This window comes from Oenanthe melanoleuca, chromosome 1 (assembly GCF_029582105.1).
Source record: "Oenanthe melanoleuca isolate GR-GAL-2019-014 chromosome 1, OMel1.0, whole genome shotgun sequence".
In the NCBI taxonomy this organism is placed as follows: domain Eukaryota; kingdom Metazoa; phylum Chordata; class Aves; order Passeriformes; family Muscicapidae; genus Oenanthe; species Oenanthe melanoleuca.
Genome location: NC_079333.1, coordinates 49,090,532 through 49,107,690, shown reverse-complemented (window position 1 = coordinate 49,107,690; position 17,159 = coordinate 49,090,532). Strand labels below are relative to the sequence as shown.

Here is a 17,159-nt window from a genome sequence, read left to right as displayed (position 1 = left end):
AAACTCCATCACTTTTCATTGCCAAAGCCTGAGCTGCAACAAGCCTTCTAATTAACCATCGCCCACAACTATCCTAACACACCACTTATTCCAAATTATACACATAGGTTTCTTCTACAGCTGAAGCACAATTCGAGGCTGCTCATCCACAGTAGCCTAAAAGGTTCACTGGTGAGACAAATGAAAAGCAGTCTGCTCAGCAGGATCCTACAAAGCTTTTATTAAAGACAGAACAAATAGAAATGAGACAATGAATTGAGCAAAAGAGTAATCATGTTCTCTGAACAAGAATCCATGATCCTGTTCAGCCCCTGCACAATGGGATCAGCCACTCATTTCAGTCCAAGTGTTTACTGATGAGCAGTGGAGGCTTCATGTGTTTCCTTGGCTTTCTACAGTGGCAATAGATCTTTCCTTAGGAAAACAGAGGAGCCAAACTCTTTGTCAAAAAATGGAGGGTTCTAGGCAGAAATCATCATCATCCCTAGATGCAGAGTATGGCAAAAATACTTGTAAAATATATTCCTATCCTAAAGTCTGATCATGAAATGCAGGCCCCATTTGATGACTGTGTGAGATCCCATGAAGATTTCACTAGCTGAAGATAGGGGCAATCAATAAGGTTAGACAACAGAAATCTAGTGGTAGCCTTTAATCTCTACCCATTTATAGATCAAGGCTAGACAGATTCATTACATTCAATACTGTAATGAGCTTTTTTCTTTTAATGTTACATTGAACCTTATACCATCACACTTATTGTCACTCTTGAATTTTTAGTTCCTTTGAGATAACACAAAGAAATGCCCACAATCTCCTTGAGCATCCTTAGAACAATCACTCCTGTCACACCATATCAAGAAAACCAGCAAACATTCTATTTTTTTTTCCGGGCACTTACCAACAAGCCTTGTGGAAGCTTTTCCCATCCCAAAGCATCCACAAGTTTCTCCAGATGGAGGAAACAGCACATTTTGATTAATGTCGTGTTGTGCTAGATACAATTCAGTCCAGTATTGATACAATATTGACAGCATAGTCTTTATGATACTTTGATTGGTGAATATAAGTTTGGTAATTGTTGGGTTTCTATACCTTTTTTTGTATTTGTTTCTTTAGCTTTAAAAAAAATTGCTTCTCTCTTTACAATACAGCTATGAAAGGTTCTGGAGGTTTCATCTGAAAATACAATAAAGGATTTTTTTCTCCCAGTTAAGTGCAGTCAGCATTTGCTTTAACACAAGTGGGAGTTACAGAGATCAGCAGTTCCCATATAGTAACCAGAGAATGATATTCAACAGCAGAACCCACTCGTGCATCACTAACTTACTGCCCAGCTCAGTGATCTGGGACCATGAGCAGTGGTTATGCTGTGAGTGTCATGATGGCCTGAAGTCCATGCACTAAAGCAAGAAGCCATTTACAGAAAGTTTTGTGAGGCAAAATCTGGCAAACTGCAGCAGAGCTTTCTGCACTGATTACTTGCAGAAAAAAATAGAGCCATCAGAGCCTGTTTACTCCCTGTTGGGCTTGTCTTTCTACTAGGTGATACAGGACAAGTAGCCAGCAAAAGATTAAAAGCCACCTTCATGTTTAAGACTGGATGCAGGGAGATAATTTTAAAACTGGGTGTGCTCTGTTCAACACTAGTGTGTCAGCCCTGCCCCACGGGATATTTATTACTTGCTGGCTCTGGGCCAAGAGCCCTGCACAGTGTTATATGCTGGCAAAGGAGCCTCTGCAGGGCCACATCATCCTTCCACTTAATTTGAAAGTTGTGAGCAGTCACCAAATAACAAGAAAAGAGAGAGAGGAAGGAGTGCAATGTTCAGCTAGCAGTGCACAGGCATACGTGGAAAATTGCATTTGTTCACGGGTGATCAAGTGCCTGCTGAAAACATGCCTGTATGATGTGAACACACTCTGTTCTCTCTTTCATTCAGAGACAACACCACCTCCTGAAAGCTGCTACTGTTAGCCAGAAGAAAACATTTGTTTGCCTCTAGCCAACATCCATGGAGTGCCTCAGGCAGCCCACCCCTCTGTGCACATGATGGATAGTTCAGCAACTGTCTTAAGATAAATCTGTACAAATACCTGCAAAAGCTCAAAGAGAGTAAGTCACAGCTCAGCAACATAACTACACGGAGAAAACATTTCCCTTTGACTTAAAGAGCTCCACTGACAAGTTTTTATTGAACTGTTAAACACCACTGCAGCACTCAGATGACTACCCTGGGTAGAAGTTTTCCACTGACTCTAATAGTGCAGCTTCTGCCTCCTATTTAACAGGTTAAAGATGAGAAAAAATACATTTTAGAAATAGCTGTAGAAAAAGACAAGTATAAATTTGAATGAGTGAGCAGCTCGTGAAAGTAAAACTCAATTCAAGTTGGGACAGGACAAGGACAAAATGACCAAGATAAAAAAGTGACAAATACCTGAACTGGGCAACAATTGTCACACATAAAAACTCCCCATATAGCTAGATTACCTTGAAAAAAAACATCACTCAAATTTTCAATGAGCAAGAGAAACACATTCAAACTTAAAAATTACAGTTAATTTCCCCTCTCTTTCCTGCAAAAACCACACAAGATCTGTAATATTAGAAGTGCTTCATCTGCCCAACCTGCAGTATATGGAGGTACTCCTACATCAGACTTACTTCCACAGAACACTTATGTCATGAATATTAGCCATCATATTTTTATCCTCTCCAAATCAAGCTTTCAGTCAACATCAGTCTGATTTTCTAGCCAGGGAGATTAAAAAAAAAAATATATATCTTATAGAAAATGTTTGACAGACTAGTGCAAAGAGTCAAGTTTCATATACAAGACTAGAGATGTTCTGAAAAGATTATTTATTTTCTTTAAGTATCCCTGGATCACCAGATGCAAGAGTTAGGCAGCACAGCTGACAACCTTACATTACACCTTTGCTAAATCCTGGCTACATTTAATGAAAAATTAATTGAACAAAGCTGTGTTGTTGCAGTGATCGTGCATGTTGCTGGTCTACATGTAAACCATGTGAAAAGGAACCCAAGACCAAACACCTTGTTGGGGTATGAGCCTTTTGGAGAAGGCTGAGGTTGGCTTTCCCCTCAAGCCCCAGACCAAGGATGTTGGTGCCCTCTTCTGGTCCTGTCCTTCGGAGACCATCAGGATACAGCAGCTTCCTGGCTTAACAAAACAAAAGGCTCAAGGTCTTTTCCTGCTCCGGCTGAACCCAAGCGTGCCTCTTCAGAGGAGACAGAACACCACGCACTGGGACGGGGGTGCTCTTTGAAAGCATGTGCTCTGCAGATGTGCTTCAGAGTGAACCTGCTTCTGCCACCTCAATGCCTCGCTGCACCGTCACATGGAGGAGGAACAGCACTGCTGTTGCTGCTCATCTGCACCGTTTTGCCATCCGTTTCGTTAATGCTCAGATATTTCTATCCTCTTTATGAGGGGAAAAAATACCCGAAGGGATTATTCTGTTTGGAGATGCATGTCACTTCAGTATGTGCCTAAACAGGGATGGAGTTTACATTGCTCTACTGTAAGGAGCTCACGTCATCTGTTGAATGCTGGGGGGCCTAGCGCCCTCTCTTACTTTTTCAAGTTATTTACACACAAAACAGAAACAACAGTAAACAAGCAGAAAAGGCAGCTTGGCTGCAGATGGTGGAGGGAGGAGACTACTTCTTGCCAGAACTCAATGCTTTATCATGAGCCTGGTTTTTCAGCACTTGGCTCCAGTAAGGCTCTTCTGTGCTCAAATAAAGAAGATCTGAAAAACAAGGACCAAGGACTCCCTTATGGTTTAACTAGGTATTTACTGGAATTAATGGCAGGGACACTTGGTCATTCTAGACACATTGCTAAGACAAAAGAGGGACAGGCTGCAAACACGAGCTCTGAGCACTGACACCGCACAGCTTGTTAACTCACACTGAGTATTTTGTCCTGCTCCATAAGCTCTCTCCAAGACAAATCTACTTAAAAAACTAGCCAGCCCTAAACATCATGGAAACAAGCCAAATGGAGACAGACATTTGGCCAGGAACCAGTCCTTGCTCAGTTCACAATTATTTTTCAGTACCAGCACAGCCTAACTAGGCAAGCACTGTACAAAACTCCAAGACAGCCATAATTTTAGCATCTTTAGGGGGATTAGGGCTAGGACTGCCTGGTCTTTCTTGGCCAAGACACAAGTTAATTTGATGCAGGTAGGCATGTACTTTAGGGTTAACTCTATTATGTGGTCAATATCTGTCTGTAGGCTGTCCTATAAGTTTGTCTGTGCTAATTCTCTTCAATGTTTGCAGGGCTGCCATCTACAGTGACAAGACAAGGAGTGCACAGAAGAGCTGTGACTGGCTAGATTAGACACTTATCACACAGGCTGCCCAAACCACTGCTTCTTTACATCTCCACAGTGCACATTCTCCATAAACTTGTTGTCAGGGATGTTCATTATGGGTATCTCATCATTCAAAGCTTTGTCTTTTTCCTGTTGAGTAGATGCAATATAAACGAGCATCCGAGATAAAGTCAGAGCTTACCATACAAGAGTACTATGAAACAAATAACAACTAAAAATAAGTATTCAGTGCATTTCTTGTCTTATGCAATCAGAAAATACATATATCCACTATAAACACTAGAGGACCCAAGAATATTCATAAGAGTCAGCTTGACAGGGCTCTAGAATATCTGAGTAGTAGGGGATGGGTCTGTACTGCCTCCAGTTCACATCTGCCTAGCACAGTCTGCACAGCTCTTCAGCACAGGAAGATGATCTTGCTCTGGCGAAGCAGGTGCTGAGGAAAATTGCAAGATAAAAAGCTTAAATCCAGGAAGCAATCACTGATGCTGCTGGCTTGTTGTTCATGCTTAAATGCAGCCCCACAAGCTGCTTCAAGGTCACCAGCTAAAATAAATACCCACCTCAGCGATCAGGGCCAATTTGAGTAATTTGCAGAACTGATGACAAGCAGGTATGCACACAGACTAATCACACAGCCAGATTTCCCAGCAAGGCAGACAACCTTCTGTTGCTTAATTGTTCTGAACACAGTTAAAGTGTCCTCTCTAAATACCTAATTACCTCTCAGACATCCCTAACTCACCCCAGAGAAGAGGAAAACAAAAGCAGACCATAGCTTTTAAACCAGCACCTCCCCATAATGCGTCAAGTTGCATTTATTCCTTTTAATCTTATGGGAACAATGGATCCACAATACATCTCCAGCTATAAGAATAACTTTCTCAGGACACCAGAGATAACTAAAATATCATTACAAATTATTGGTTAAAAATGTTAACAACAACAGAGAAAACCATGATCATACAGCCAAGTTTCTTGAAAGTCACAGCATGTTAATGTGGAGATTATAAGATTAGGGATGCTTGTGTTGGTTCTAATACCAGTGTTAAAGACCTCTTCAACTGAACATCATGGGTCAAAGATAAAGTCCTCAACACGTCTCAGTTTCAACCTACTCCACTAGGAGAACTGAGAGATCCCTCAAAGCTCCTTGGAGTGCTTAGCCTGCTGTTTCCCCAGTAGGTTTTGTCCCAGTAACTTTTAATTGGGGGAAGATACTGTGACCTGCATGGAAGTCAATATTCAGCCTTTGAAATACACATACTGACATTCAACAGACTGATTGTCACAGCAAAGATAACTGAGCATGATCAACCTTGGCATTTCCAAAACTGCCACAGTTGAAGTATTTCCTGAACAAAATAAATAAATAAAACCACACAAACAACAACCAAAAAAGGTTTTATTTGTGGCCATGGCCTAAAAGCCACTAAAGATGATGGTCAAGAATTTAGACTGTCTCAGTATAGGCTTTAATGCTGATTACCTTTTATTTATTTTCCAGGATGTGGCTGTCCTCAAAAGGTCTGGTTCTGTTTCCAGTATCACACAAGGATGTGAGTTTATACCTCTTAGTTTTTCCATATAGAATAGGCACTAAAGAAATGAAAACTTAAAGCTTCCTCTTGGGTTGCTTTCATCTCCCTCTTTATAAATCCATCTTCCTGTATCTCTGATTTCTAGTACAACCTTTAGTACTCCTACATGTATTTGCATCTGTATTCAAGCACTTCATCTATTAAACCAGCATTATTTCACCTTCATTACCACTTTATGCCAAACTGCAGCATCTCGGGTATCATCTGCAGAGAACAGCCTACAAGGGATAGGCCAGATTTAAGTGTGATGATTCACACTGAAGGAGAGAGGAGACTGCACTCAGTTTTCACCTCGGAAGAGTCAAGGCTCACTCTTGATGACAGCAATAAGTCTTTTTTCCTTGCTCTGAATAAGACAAATCCAACAAAAGGGAGTGAGAACAGAACAGGAGCACTCAAAACGACATTACAGATCTCAGATGAGGCCACTTCAAGATGAGTTTCTTGTGTCTCACAAATTAAAATTTAATCCATCTTTCCCAAACTCATTACTAGCATTCACACTGCAGCATAATGTGAATATTTGCCTTAACCATTTATTTCCTTTGACACTTTCAGCCTTGGACTGAAACAATATTCAAGTTAAAAGCTGAGTTAAAAATAATTACAAAACAAGAAAGCAGATGAAGCACAGCCATCACATGTTACAGCTTGAAAAAGCCAGAAAGCCCCAGGTACATTTGTATACCAAAGAACTGAAGCTCTGAGAATGTGAAGTGAAACTGCTGCAATTGCCTTGCAGTTATAAGTTAAATCTAAGAAAGTAAAACAGAACAGAAGTGTGGCATCTAAAAAGACTGCAGACATTAAAAGTCTTAGTAAATTCAGACTCCTACTTTGTTAGATGCACCAAACCTATTGGCCCAGGAAGATGAGGCATGACTGTGGTTATAGCCTGTAAGAACAAAACTCATCATTACTACTGCAGCATGAGCACACTAATCAACACCCAGAAAACATTCCTGCACTTGAGACATTCTTTTCTGCTTTGAAAATACCCAACACTGCAGTTAGCTGCAGTTCAGTGAGCACTATTATTTACGAGCAAAGTGTTATTAACATGGGGTTTCAGAATATCTTATGTTCAGCCTGAAACACCAAATAAGCTGGTACTCATAAGCTGGGTAGACCTAGCAACACTTGCTCAGGGCACTCATCACCTCTTTGTGAAACAAGCAACCAAGAGCTGCCTGTTGTAGGTAGGTACCATTGGCACAGCTTTGCCCTGAGACACCCTCTTTAAAGAAGCTAACTGCAGGCAGGAGTGAAATTCATAGCCCACCTTTAGGATATACATCCACAAGCCATGAAATTCAGTGGATTGACAAAATCCATGGATTGAGGCCCCCACTACAAAATGAATGCCACAGACATGAGCACGGGATATTTGGTCACTTTTATCATTAACAGTATATATCAAGACAAATTCACTTAACTGATTAGAAAGTGTTTGAATCAAGACACCAAGAGCTAGACTGAAACTACAACACAAGACTGTACTAGACTGAAATGGAATACTCCCCTCCTTTAAAGGATGTTACTTTGAGACAAATGAAGCAGTCATGACCACTACCTCCACTTTGGGGAAATACAAGAATTACTAGAAAAATTCATCAGGCTGCACAGGGAGGAATAAGGGAAAGGAAGTCTTACACACATTGAGACAATGCCCAAAGCTAAGAGCCTCATAACACACTTACTGGCATAATCAGGTTTTAAAATTAAAATAAGAGGCTTGTTAGCTGATACTTAATATGTCTGCTGAATTGCATACTGGTGTCAAGAGTTAAACCTATTCTTGCTTGGAAACACATAATGCACTGTACAAATCACTCTCTTAGGAAGCAGTAAGCCCTGGAAATTTTAAACTCTTTCAGTACAAGCACACCTCAGACTTACCATTTAGATGACTGGATTATAGCTCCCTACATGTTGACCACTATGACCATCTACTTTGGACAGGGGCTGTGTTTGAGAGTACAAGGTTTGCTTGGATGTGTGGTTTTTTTCCCTCAAACCACTACTTAACAAATAACTGACAGTGAGACACAAGACCATGCAGCAGCTCAGGCTAAGATAGCTAATAGTTAATTCTGTCCCATCACCCTCCCTTCACACATGATCACCAGTGCTCTAGTGACAACATGAGAGGTAATTTCAGACAGGTTTGTTATGACACCACACCACAGGAATGACTCAGGAGCCATCTAGATCAACTCTGCTGTTCCAGTACCTCATAGATCTTAGCATTACTCTCTGATGCAGTCTGTTCACTAGTGTATGGAATGTTCCTGAAGCTCTACCAGCTGAAATCTCCCCCTCCTCTACCTCCCTACAGAGCAATCTCCTATTTAGTCTCCATAAAGAGAAGTCTGACTTTTACCTCAACATTGATGATCTTCTACAAACGTTTTCAGAGTTCATAGACCAATTGCATGTGGATGTTCTTGGTCTGATAGGGTAAACAAGGTGCAGAAAATAGCTTCTGTTCATGTCCATGTGATCTTGTCTCATCAAAAAAAAGAACAAATAGGACTACAGCAAATCCCTGTGCCTACAGGGATGTCAGGTTGTAGTGGTTCAAACTCTGCTTTATCACTTCAGCCAGCTTATAAAAACAAACCCCACCAAAAACAAACAAACAAAAAAAAAACCAAACCAAACAACAACAAAAAAAAAAAAACCCTGCAAAATTAATTCCACTCACTGTTACTGCAGGTATTAGCTGGAGTCAGAAGATTCACAGAAGTAGAGTGTAATAAGACATTTATTAAAAGTGCTGTCAGTTATGTTAAGAGCTATAGTCTAATATCTATTTTTAAAAAAGCATCTCATTAAACAATATTAGCTTAAAAACCATTCTGATCACTGTGGTTACAGACACATGACCCACAGTGCTCTATGAAATGTTAGCCCAGCTCTGTTGATTGGGACACAGTCATCTTCAGGTCCAGGATCCACAGTGTCTAGCGCAGAGGAAGAACTGCTGGGAGCTCCAAAAGAGACACCTGCAGGTACCTGGAATAGAAATGCAGTGACTACAGATATTGGCTTCAGATTTGCCAGCTGAACTATCACCTGATTGTGCAACACATTGGAGAAGTATCATCCTTCAGCATTGCAGACAAAGTTGTTACTCAATGCATCTGCATACTTATGTATTAATCAGTTTTCTGGTCAGAAAAATTTTCCCCTCAAGGGGCTAATGGAGGCTTCTGTTTCAGAACTAGAAGCTGACAGCTATAAGAGAGCTACAGCAGAGTCACAGCCCAAGCTGGAAAACCAGAGTCATCCTGTGCTTACAGCCATCCAAGACACTGGCATACAGGTTTACTTACTTGGGGTGCTTATACTTCTGCTTAATAGCTTGCAGCTGGCAATGGGGAGCATCAAGGCACGCTTTGTGCAGGTCAGTCAGGCAAGGCACTATCTCACTTAATGAATATCCAGTAAATGCAGCAAGTGTTTCTGGCTGGTCAGATGAGAAAAAACAGTGTTACTCTATTGTAGTCAGTAGTCATCTAAAAGATGGGTTTCACACAGAAGCAAAAACTCTTTTCACTATATCAGAGCTCATTCTAGTTCTTTAAGTATGAAAAATATTCTGTTGTATTCTACCATCAGTTTCACTCTAGGTCTTCCTCAGTGCCATGAGATCTGATAAGCTCCTCTGCACTAAGCACATGCATCCATTACATCCCTTCTGGATCTTACTGTGTAACTAAAGCTATTCCTTACACAGCTGTAAGGTCTACTAAGGCTTGTGGTAAAGCAGCCACACAGTGAAATCACTCAAAAAGTCACCTTCAGTTCTCCCCTTTCTCCCAAAAATGCCCTGAATTGTATCTGGCAGTGTGATTTTGGAGATTTGTGAGGCCTTTGGTACAGCCTTGATGTAAGTGAGCAAGACAGTAAAATCCCTTCTGTTTCAGAGAAGGGGCATGATATTTCAGGTTTGCTTAACAGTCATTTATCAGGTAGTCTTATTAACTCAAGAACAGCTACCCATCCTAGGATTCCAGCCTTTAGAACAACAGACTTTGAAGCTACTCCTCCTCCTTCTCAGCTCACTTCTAAAAACAACAAAATGCATGAGCTATTTATTAACACACAGTTGTTGCTCTTACCCAGAAAGATCTGTTCACTGTATAGTTTGCTAAACAGTAGGCTGCTGCAGCAATTTGTGAAGGAAGGTACTTCAGAAGAGGATCAGCTTGAAGGAGACTCAGCTCTGCAAGATACTGAACAAGAAAACCCAAATTTTTGAAAAAGAATCAACCTAGCTGGTACAGTCAGTCCAATACAGCAAGTATTAAGGCTCAGCAATGGTTTCAGTATGATGCACAAAAGCATAAACTGCGTATTTAGTGAGGAGAATTAGCAGTCTAGTCCTTACAGATCTTACAGAAGATCCTTCATCATGTTTCAGAAGGCACAGAAAGACCACATTTTGCCAAAGCCTAACCCATCTACACTAATCTGAAGTTCTGGTTCCATCATCAGATCTGACTCGATTTTATACGTAGGCATACAGAAAAGTCAAGTTTCATAAAAATTAGAGACACCTCCCATCTGCTAAGGCTCTTGTTTATATAGGTAGACCCCCCCTACATCAGGGATAAATGGACAGCTCTAAGAAGCACAGTATGGACTCTGTTGGAGTAGAGTCATTGTACAATCCTACACCCTTTGCAGAGAAGCAGGTGATCAGATGTTTTACTGTAATTTTGCTGTTTCTAAGCATGGTTGCCTATTTCAGGCAACTCCCATGCAGCTATGCAGATATATTCTGTGTCATTGTGAAGAAATATGCTGTAGCACCAAACCCAGGACAGATTTACTACACAGGCACTGTTGAAAAAACCACCAGATTTTTACCACCTAATTGCTTAGTCAGTGAATTATCCCTGACCTAACAAGACAGACCAAACCCAGGATTTCCATGAGCCATCTGTCCAGAAGTCTCAGCACACAAGCCACTGCTAAACATGCAGTTTTAGGCCTGTTGCAGACAGCTTCATGAAATGCATGTAGTTCATCTTTAAGGATCACTTTTTCCTCCTCAGTCCCAGAAGGCAGAGAGTCCATACCCTTGCAAAGTTCTCAGTCCTCATACAGATTCCACGCCTCTGAATATACTGAAGGAGGAACTGGTTGATGGTTGGGGCTGTTAGGTCAAAACCCAGCACTTTGAGAAGCAAGTGTTCCATTCTTAGCAGCTGCTTCTTTGTGTAGGTATCATCTGTTATATAGACAAATTCATCCACATCTGGTGGGTAGATCTCTTCGTACTTCCTGAAAAAGAGATATAGAAGCCACATTTGTCAGCTTTGAAGTTATAGTAAAATAAATCTTTGTGCTGGACCCACACCAGTATGAGAACCTGACATTACTAAAACTTGTGGAAAGCTCTAATTTTACTTGCTCCTCCAGGAGCTAACAATTTAGTTTCAAATTTGGGCAAATATGCTTAGAGGAACTCTGAGGCATCAGTCTAGACAAATAAGACACTCACATTGCTAGCTCTTAACAGCAAGCTTTCAGTGGGGAAGTCTCAGTAACACAGCATACTCCAGACAAACACCCATGCACTCCTAAGCTGTGCTGCTTACCCTGTCTAGTTAGACCAGGTAAAGGCTAACTGTGGATTGAAACTGAGTCTATTACAGCCTTACAAGGTGGCAGTTAAATGCTGTACTACTTCTGCTCTTGTGTTTATGGTTACAAGCATTCCCCACATTCTTCACATTCAACATTAAACATTAAATGCTTAATTTTAATAGTACCAAAGGAGGCCAGGTTGCTAATCTTGAAACATCATGAAAAGCAACCTACTTTTGCAACCTTCTTTCCTTCAAATTACACTGCATGACTAAGCCCAAAAATAGGCTTCAGATCACCCAGATTTCAGAAGATGAAACACTTACGCCGCCAGGAGAATTGCTGCTGTTCCTACAAGCTGCAACTTCCCTCTGAGAACAGACATGCAGGAAAGAAACCTGTCAAGGAAGTTCACTGCCAAGTACAAAGTCTCTGTCCGAAGTTTATACTCTTCCCCTACTTCCACCAGCCAGTCTACCAGGATAGCACGCATTCCCGTTGTGATATCAGGCTGCTTCTTCATGTAGTAGGGCCTGGGCCTAAATCTTACCTGTTTGGAAAGAGTTGAAGGATCAGGGTGATCACTCTGAAGAGAACCATGGATGGCTGAGCTGATGAATATTCTTTGTACTTACACTAAAAGGAGCAGGGGTTGTCCCACTCTTATTAACTGTAAATATTAACTACAATTATTGTGCTAGTGGTAATTATTCCCAACTAGTGGTATCTCTTGAGAGTTGTATTTCTACACTGAAGAGACAGATTGATGCTACAGTGCTGGCGGGAGAATAATAGAACACTTCCTGGACTATGGACAGCCTTTGCTATCAAACAGCTGAGCCATTCAGAAGGACCTGAAAATGACCCAATCAGATTTCCCCCCTTCTTCCTATCCAGAGACTGTACTTCACTGCTCTGACACAAGGTGGGAAAAACTACTGCTATAGCCAGAGAGCTATCAGTGAGATCACATCAAACTGCTTTAGCATTTTTTCAGCATTCTACTCCCATTTGCAAGAATTCTTCATACCAAACAGTCAAGAGATGCTCCCATCATAGGAAATAACAGGGATGCATTAATCCTGAAAGAACTTACCACTGATTATATGCCTTAAGAAATTTTTTTTACTATTTACTTTCTCTTCTTTCTAGTTCAGTGGCAGCCTTGGATCTCTGCAATATTGCAGCCTACCGCAGATACCTATAAGCTTCTCACAACAACTTACTTCAGCCTCTCGGAGGTACTGATGAATGTCTTCTGCATACTCTCCCACAGCCAGAGTTACAACATCTTCCATGTGATCCTCTGGCTGGGATTGGAAGGATGTGTCCACTACCATAGGAGAGCCTAACAGGTAATAGGAAGCAGCAAGACATTTGTAGAATTAATCTCTTGACTTTCTCTAGCTAATTTAACTCAGAAGTGTTGCCCCTCATGTAGACACAATCCAAGTTAGCTTGTAGTGTTATTTATTGTAACATAAGCTACTCACTAGCTTACAATTCACAACTCATAACCACCCTATGTGTGGGTGTCCTATGGACACCATCTGAGTAGTAACAGGAGTTACCTGAATTCAGATCCAGCAGCCGGTGAATACTGGATGTCATTGCACTGGTATCCAGTTCACAGTGGCTTAATTCCAGCTCTTCAGACACTTGGCAGCTGTAGTTTTCTTTATCTTCTGGGTCATCTACGTAGATAGCAAAACCTTGCTTTGATGCAGCACTGATTGTGAAGCTGGGCACCTCATCTTTTCTAGATAAAGGGATGGTGTTTTCAAAGCCAGAGAAGCGCTTGATAACAGCTGCACCCTGAAGCAGAGCACACAGTAACGCTGTGGGAGGGCAACTCAAGAGGAAAACAAAGTATCACTTGTTTTCAAAAAGAAATTCACTTTCCTTGTGTAACAGACACCAGCAACAAAAGTTCATAGGAAAAGCCACCAACTACATTTGGTGAACCAACTTGTTGCTATCTTACTGGGACAGACTCCTCACAGAAAGAATGAAGAGTAGTAAAAGTCAGGAAACCAGGGGAACAGCGTCAAATTCAGTGCCTCCCACCAAGGAGAACGAGGGTGCTGCTCAGTTCCAATGGGGCTGGGAAGTGTAGTCAGCAACCTAACAAAAGTGCTCAAGCACTGCCACAGACTTAGGAAGGACTGCACCACCAAAAAGACACTTCAAGCAGAATTAAATACTGAAGTTTGAATTTTAGAGCTTAAGCATTGCAACCCTTAGGACTAGATGGAAAGAGGCTACAATCCTTCACACCACCTACTGCCAGTAAGCCATGACCTGAGTTGGGGACTTTATACAGCCAAAACCAAGAAGAGTTTTTTTGTGTGCACATACTAGCTGCTGTTTTAGGTCAGGACAATAACATTGTCCCTGCCCCACCAGCAGACTCAGGAGGGCTCAGGGGATAGAAGGGCAGAAAAAAGACATGCCATTAACTTGAACTTCTTGTAGGTTCTCGAACTGAGCTCGGCTAGCCACTCAGCAATGAGAGTGGACAGCGGACAGCCCTTCCTTAAACCACCCCTTGCACCGTGGGGGGTAGGCGGTCGAGTAGTACCCGTTCCTTCCAGGATGAATTATTTACACAGGCTGCATCCACGGGGAAACACCCGCGGGCTAGGACTGAGCGGTTACCAGCAGCGTTTCTCGGCAAACTCACGCTTAAGCACTGCAGCCCGAGTCACCTTCTGGCCCCGCCGGCAGCCGCGAGGCAGGTGCTCGCACCGTGCTGCGGGCGGGGAGTCCCGCACGGCCGGGAGCTCAGCCCGGGGGGCTCAGCGCGGGGGGCTCTGCACGGCCGGGAGCTCAGCCCGGGGGGCTCTGCACGGCTCTGCGGGCAGCGCGGCAGTGCCGCGGGCAGCGGGCTCACCTGGCCGCCGGGCCGCGGCTGCTGCCCGTTCTCCGTCAGCACCCCCAGCACGGCCCGGCCGCTGCTGCTGCGGAGGACGGCGGGGCAGGACTCCCGCCGCCCCGCACGGCTGGTCTCTCCGCTGCGGTGCATCGCCCCGACGTCCGTACCTTTCGGAGGAGCGAAAAAAACCCACAGAAATAAAACGAAGTCGTGGGTAGGAGGGTGGGGGGGAGGGTTAATAATAATTTTTTTAAAATCCTCCAAACGACTATAGGTGCTCCCAGGGCAACGCGTCCCGCCCGCCCCGCAGGATGAAGGGTTGCCCACCGCGCCGCCCGGCTCCGCTCGCCACCAGCCCAGGGAAGGCTCCGAGCGCCGCGCCCCGCCCAGGCCGCCCGCCGCCCCTATGTGGGCGCGGCCGCTGGAGGCGGCGGCTGTTGGCCGCGGCCGGTTGGGAGCCCGGCGGCTCAACCCCCGGCGCGCCGCCCCGCCGGCCCCGCCAGCCCCGCCGGCCGCGGGTCGCCATGGTGACCCCGGCCGGGCCCGGCCGCCCGCCACGGCCCGCCCCGCGCGGCCAGGCCCGGCCCGCGCCGCCACGGCCGCCGCCGGCACGGAGAGCGCCGCGGTTCGGTCACCGTGTGGGTGATAGTGGTGCAGGCAGCGCGAGTGCTCGGGTTGTGGGAGCGCCACAAACATGGCCACATCAGATTTCAGAAACGATCTTGGCAAACTGGAGAAATGTTCGGGAAAATCAGGATGCTCCCGAAGCACAAGTGCAAGGCCAGAGGCGGTGGAACAGCCAGGTAGGTAGCAGCTCTGTGAAGAAGAATCAGGAGGTTACAGTGAACCCCAGCCTGAGCGTGATTCCCCAGGGTCATTCACGGCAGGAACCAACAGGGGTGCAGCCTGTGAGGCACATGAGCCCCCTGAAAGTCCATAATGAAGACAAAAGAGCAAGAACTACAGCAGCCGAAACCTCAGCATGAGATCCAGAAGAGACAGCGTGGGAAATGTCAGAATTTCCTTTGTTGCAGATTTTTAAGACCAAATTAAAGAGAATTTTGTCAAAACTGTCTGTGCCTTGGCAGTGGCGATACTTCTTGAGATGCTCTCCAGAGATTGAAATGTAGAAGCTATGACCCAAAATTTGGATATATCAAGCAGGATCTTATGCCAGAATTGGTTTTTGTTGTTCTTGTGATCCAGTCTGCACTATCGGGCTGTATTTTTTCTTCACACTTTTCTTGCATTTATTTTTTAATTGACTCCCTCTGAACCCCCAAACAGGAAATTACCATTAGGGGCAAGTGGTATATCTGAAGGTGAAAAGTGTTACCATTGGTCATGACACACTATTTTTCCTTTTGGATGGGAGGGGCTCCATGTCCTTGCAGCAACAAGGTTGTTAGCAGATAGTTGCTACAGTGGATCTGTCACAACTACAGGTGTGGGCAAAGGCAAGTCAGGGGAACAGAAGATTAGCCTGTACATCTATGTTCTCTTTCTTTAATTTCTAACCCCCAGGTTTGCACAAGGAGCGCTTCACTTGGGGCTAGTTATTTAAACATTTTCATGCCAAGTTTTAATTTCTGAAAAAATTAGTCTAGTTGCCAGCCTTTGAAATCAAATATTAGCCTAAATGGAACTTTAAACACTCCTTCGCCTATTGTATTGATGAGATTACCAAATTCATCTCCAGTCAGTGAACATTCTTTATATCCAAGTACCCATCATATCTTTATTGCATTTTGACATAACTTAGGAACCTCAGCTAACAGATGACTTATGAATATTTTTATGTATGAGCAGCATATGGCTATCCTCACTAGTCATATTGTGCATTAATGTAACTGAAATGCCTCTCAAATGCTTTTCATGAGGTTATCTAAGCTCCACTTTCTCAGGAACTCTTTGAAGCAGCCCAGTATGGATTAGTACCGGAGGGAGGCCAGTGAGCTTTGCCAGCCACTACTTAATTGTAGCAGCAAATCAAATAAAGCTTTGGGCCATTAGTCATTTACTTCTGAGTTTCCCTGTGTGCTTGAGAGGAAGCTGAATCCTTCCTGAGTGGACTCTTAGGGCTTCTTGCAGTAATCACTGTCCTACTGATGATTTCTAGGAAGACAGAGGAGTCAGAGAATTCCTGACTTGGCGAGGACGCTTCCTTCCTCTGACTCTGGAAAAGATAGTGTTAAAGCACTCTGTCTCTTATCTTGTCAGTCTTTCCTAGTTCCTTAGTTCTTTCTTCTTTTTGCAGTCTTGTTGTCCAACTTTGGTTCTTTTTTCAGGTAAAGGGTGTTATTCTGTGCTGTGGGAACAGGCACTGATTCCTGCTTTTTCTCTAAGAATCACTGTTAATTCCCAGTTTTTACAGAGCAAGCTCTATACAGGCTTCAGTTCACAATCTGGGGGCATGGATCCCTCTGCCCACAAATTAAACGACTGTCAGCTGTTCCCTTCTCTCTTTACCCTTTGAAGTCATTTTTGGGTCCCTAGCGTGCTTTAATCCCTAGGCTTTCAGCTTGGCCTGAATAGTTATTTGGCCTGCAGCCTGGAGTAGCATCCTCAATGATAATAAAACAGCCACAGTTTTACAATTAAGTGCAAGTATAAGATGAGAGGCAGTTCATGGAAGACTGTTGCAACTTCCCAGCCTTGCTCCTCTAAGTCTCACTTTGAATCACAACATGATACTCACATAGGAA

General features: G+C 43.4%; 1 protein-coding gene across 2 annotated transcripts; it reads right to left on the bottom strand.

Annotated features, from left to right (window-relative positions):
• Positions 1-8,727: 8,727 nt before the first annotated feature.
• Positions 8,728-14,930, bottom strand: CCNA1 (cyclin A1). Of its 2 annotated transcripts, none has more exons than XM_056501926.1 (9): positions 14,854-14,930; positions 14,473-14,621; positions 13,151-13,394; positions 12,806-12,927; positions 11,906-12,129; positions 11,069-11,273; positions 10,106-10,219; positions 9,317-9,450; positions 8,728-8,996 (listed from the first exon to the last, which is right to left on the bottom strand). In XM_056501926.1, the coding sequence occupies exons 2-9, from the start codon at positions 14,602-14,604 to the stop codon at positions 8,945-8,947; spliced, it is 1,227 nt and encodes a 408-aa protein (XP_056357901.1). In that variant the 5' UTR covers positions 14,605-14,621; positions 14,854-14,930; the 3' UTR covers positions 8,728-8,944. The 2 variants fall into 2 exon arrangements, with proteins under 2 accessions (XP_056357901.1, XP_056357890.1); XM_056501915.1 differs by having other exon boundaries at positions 14,782-14,928.
• Between the last annotated feature and the right edge of the window lie 2,229 nt (positions 14,931-17,159).

What these genes read in the sequence shown, in the direction of transcription:
- CCNA1 (XM_056501926.1), bottom strand. Translation starts at nt 14,604, where the DNA reads ATGCACCGCAGCGGAGAGACCAGCCGTGCGGGGCGGCGGGAGTCCTGC. An exon ending in AGCCGCGGCCCGGCGGCCAG is followed by an intron (nt 13,395 to 14,472) that starts GTGAGCCCGCTG and finishes GCTCTGCTTCAG; the next exon opens with GGTGCAGCTGTTATCAAGCG. An exon ending in GCAGCAATTCTCCTGGCGGC is followed by an intron (nt 11,274 to 11,905) that starts GTAAGTGTTTCA and finishes TCTCTTTTTCAG; the next exon opens with GAAGTACGAAGAGATCTACC.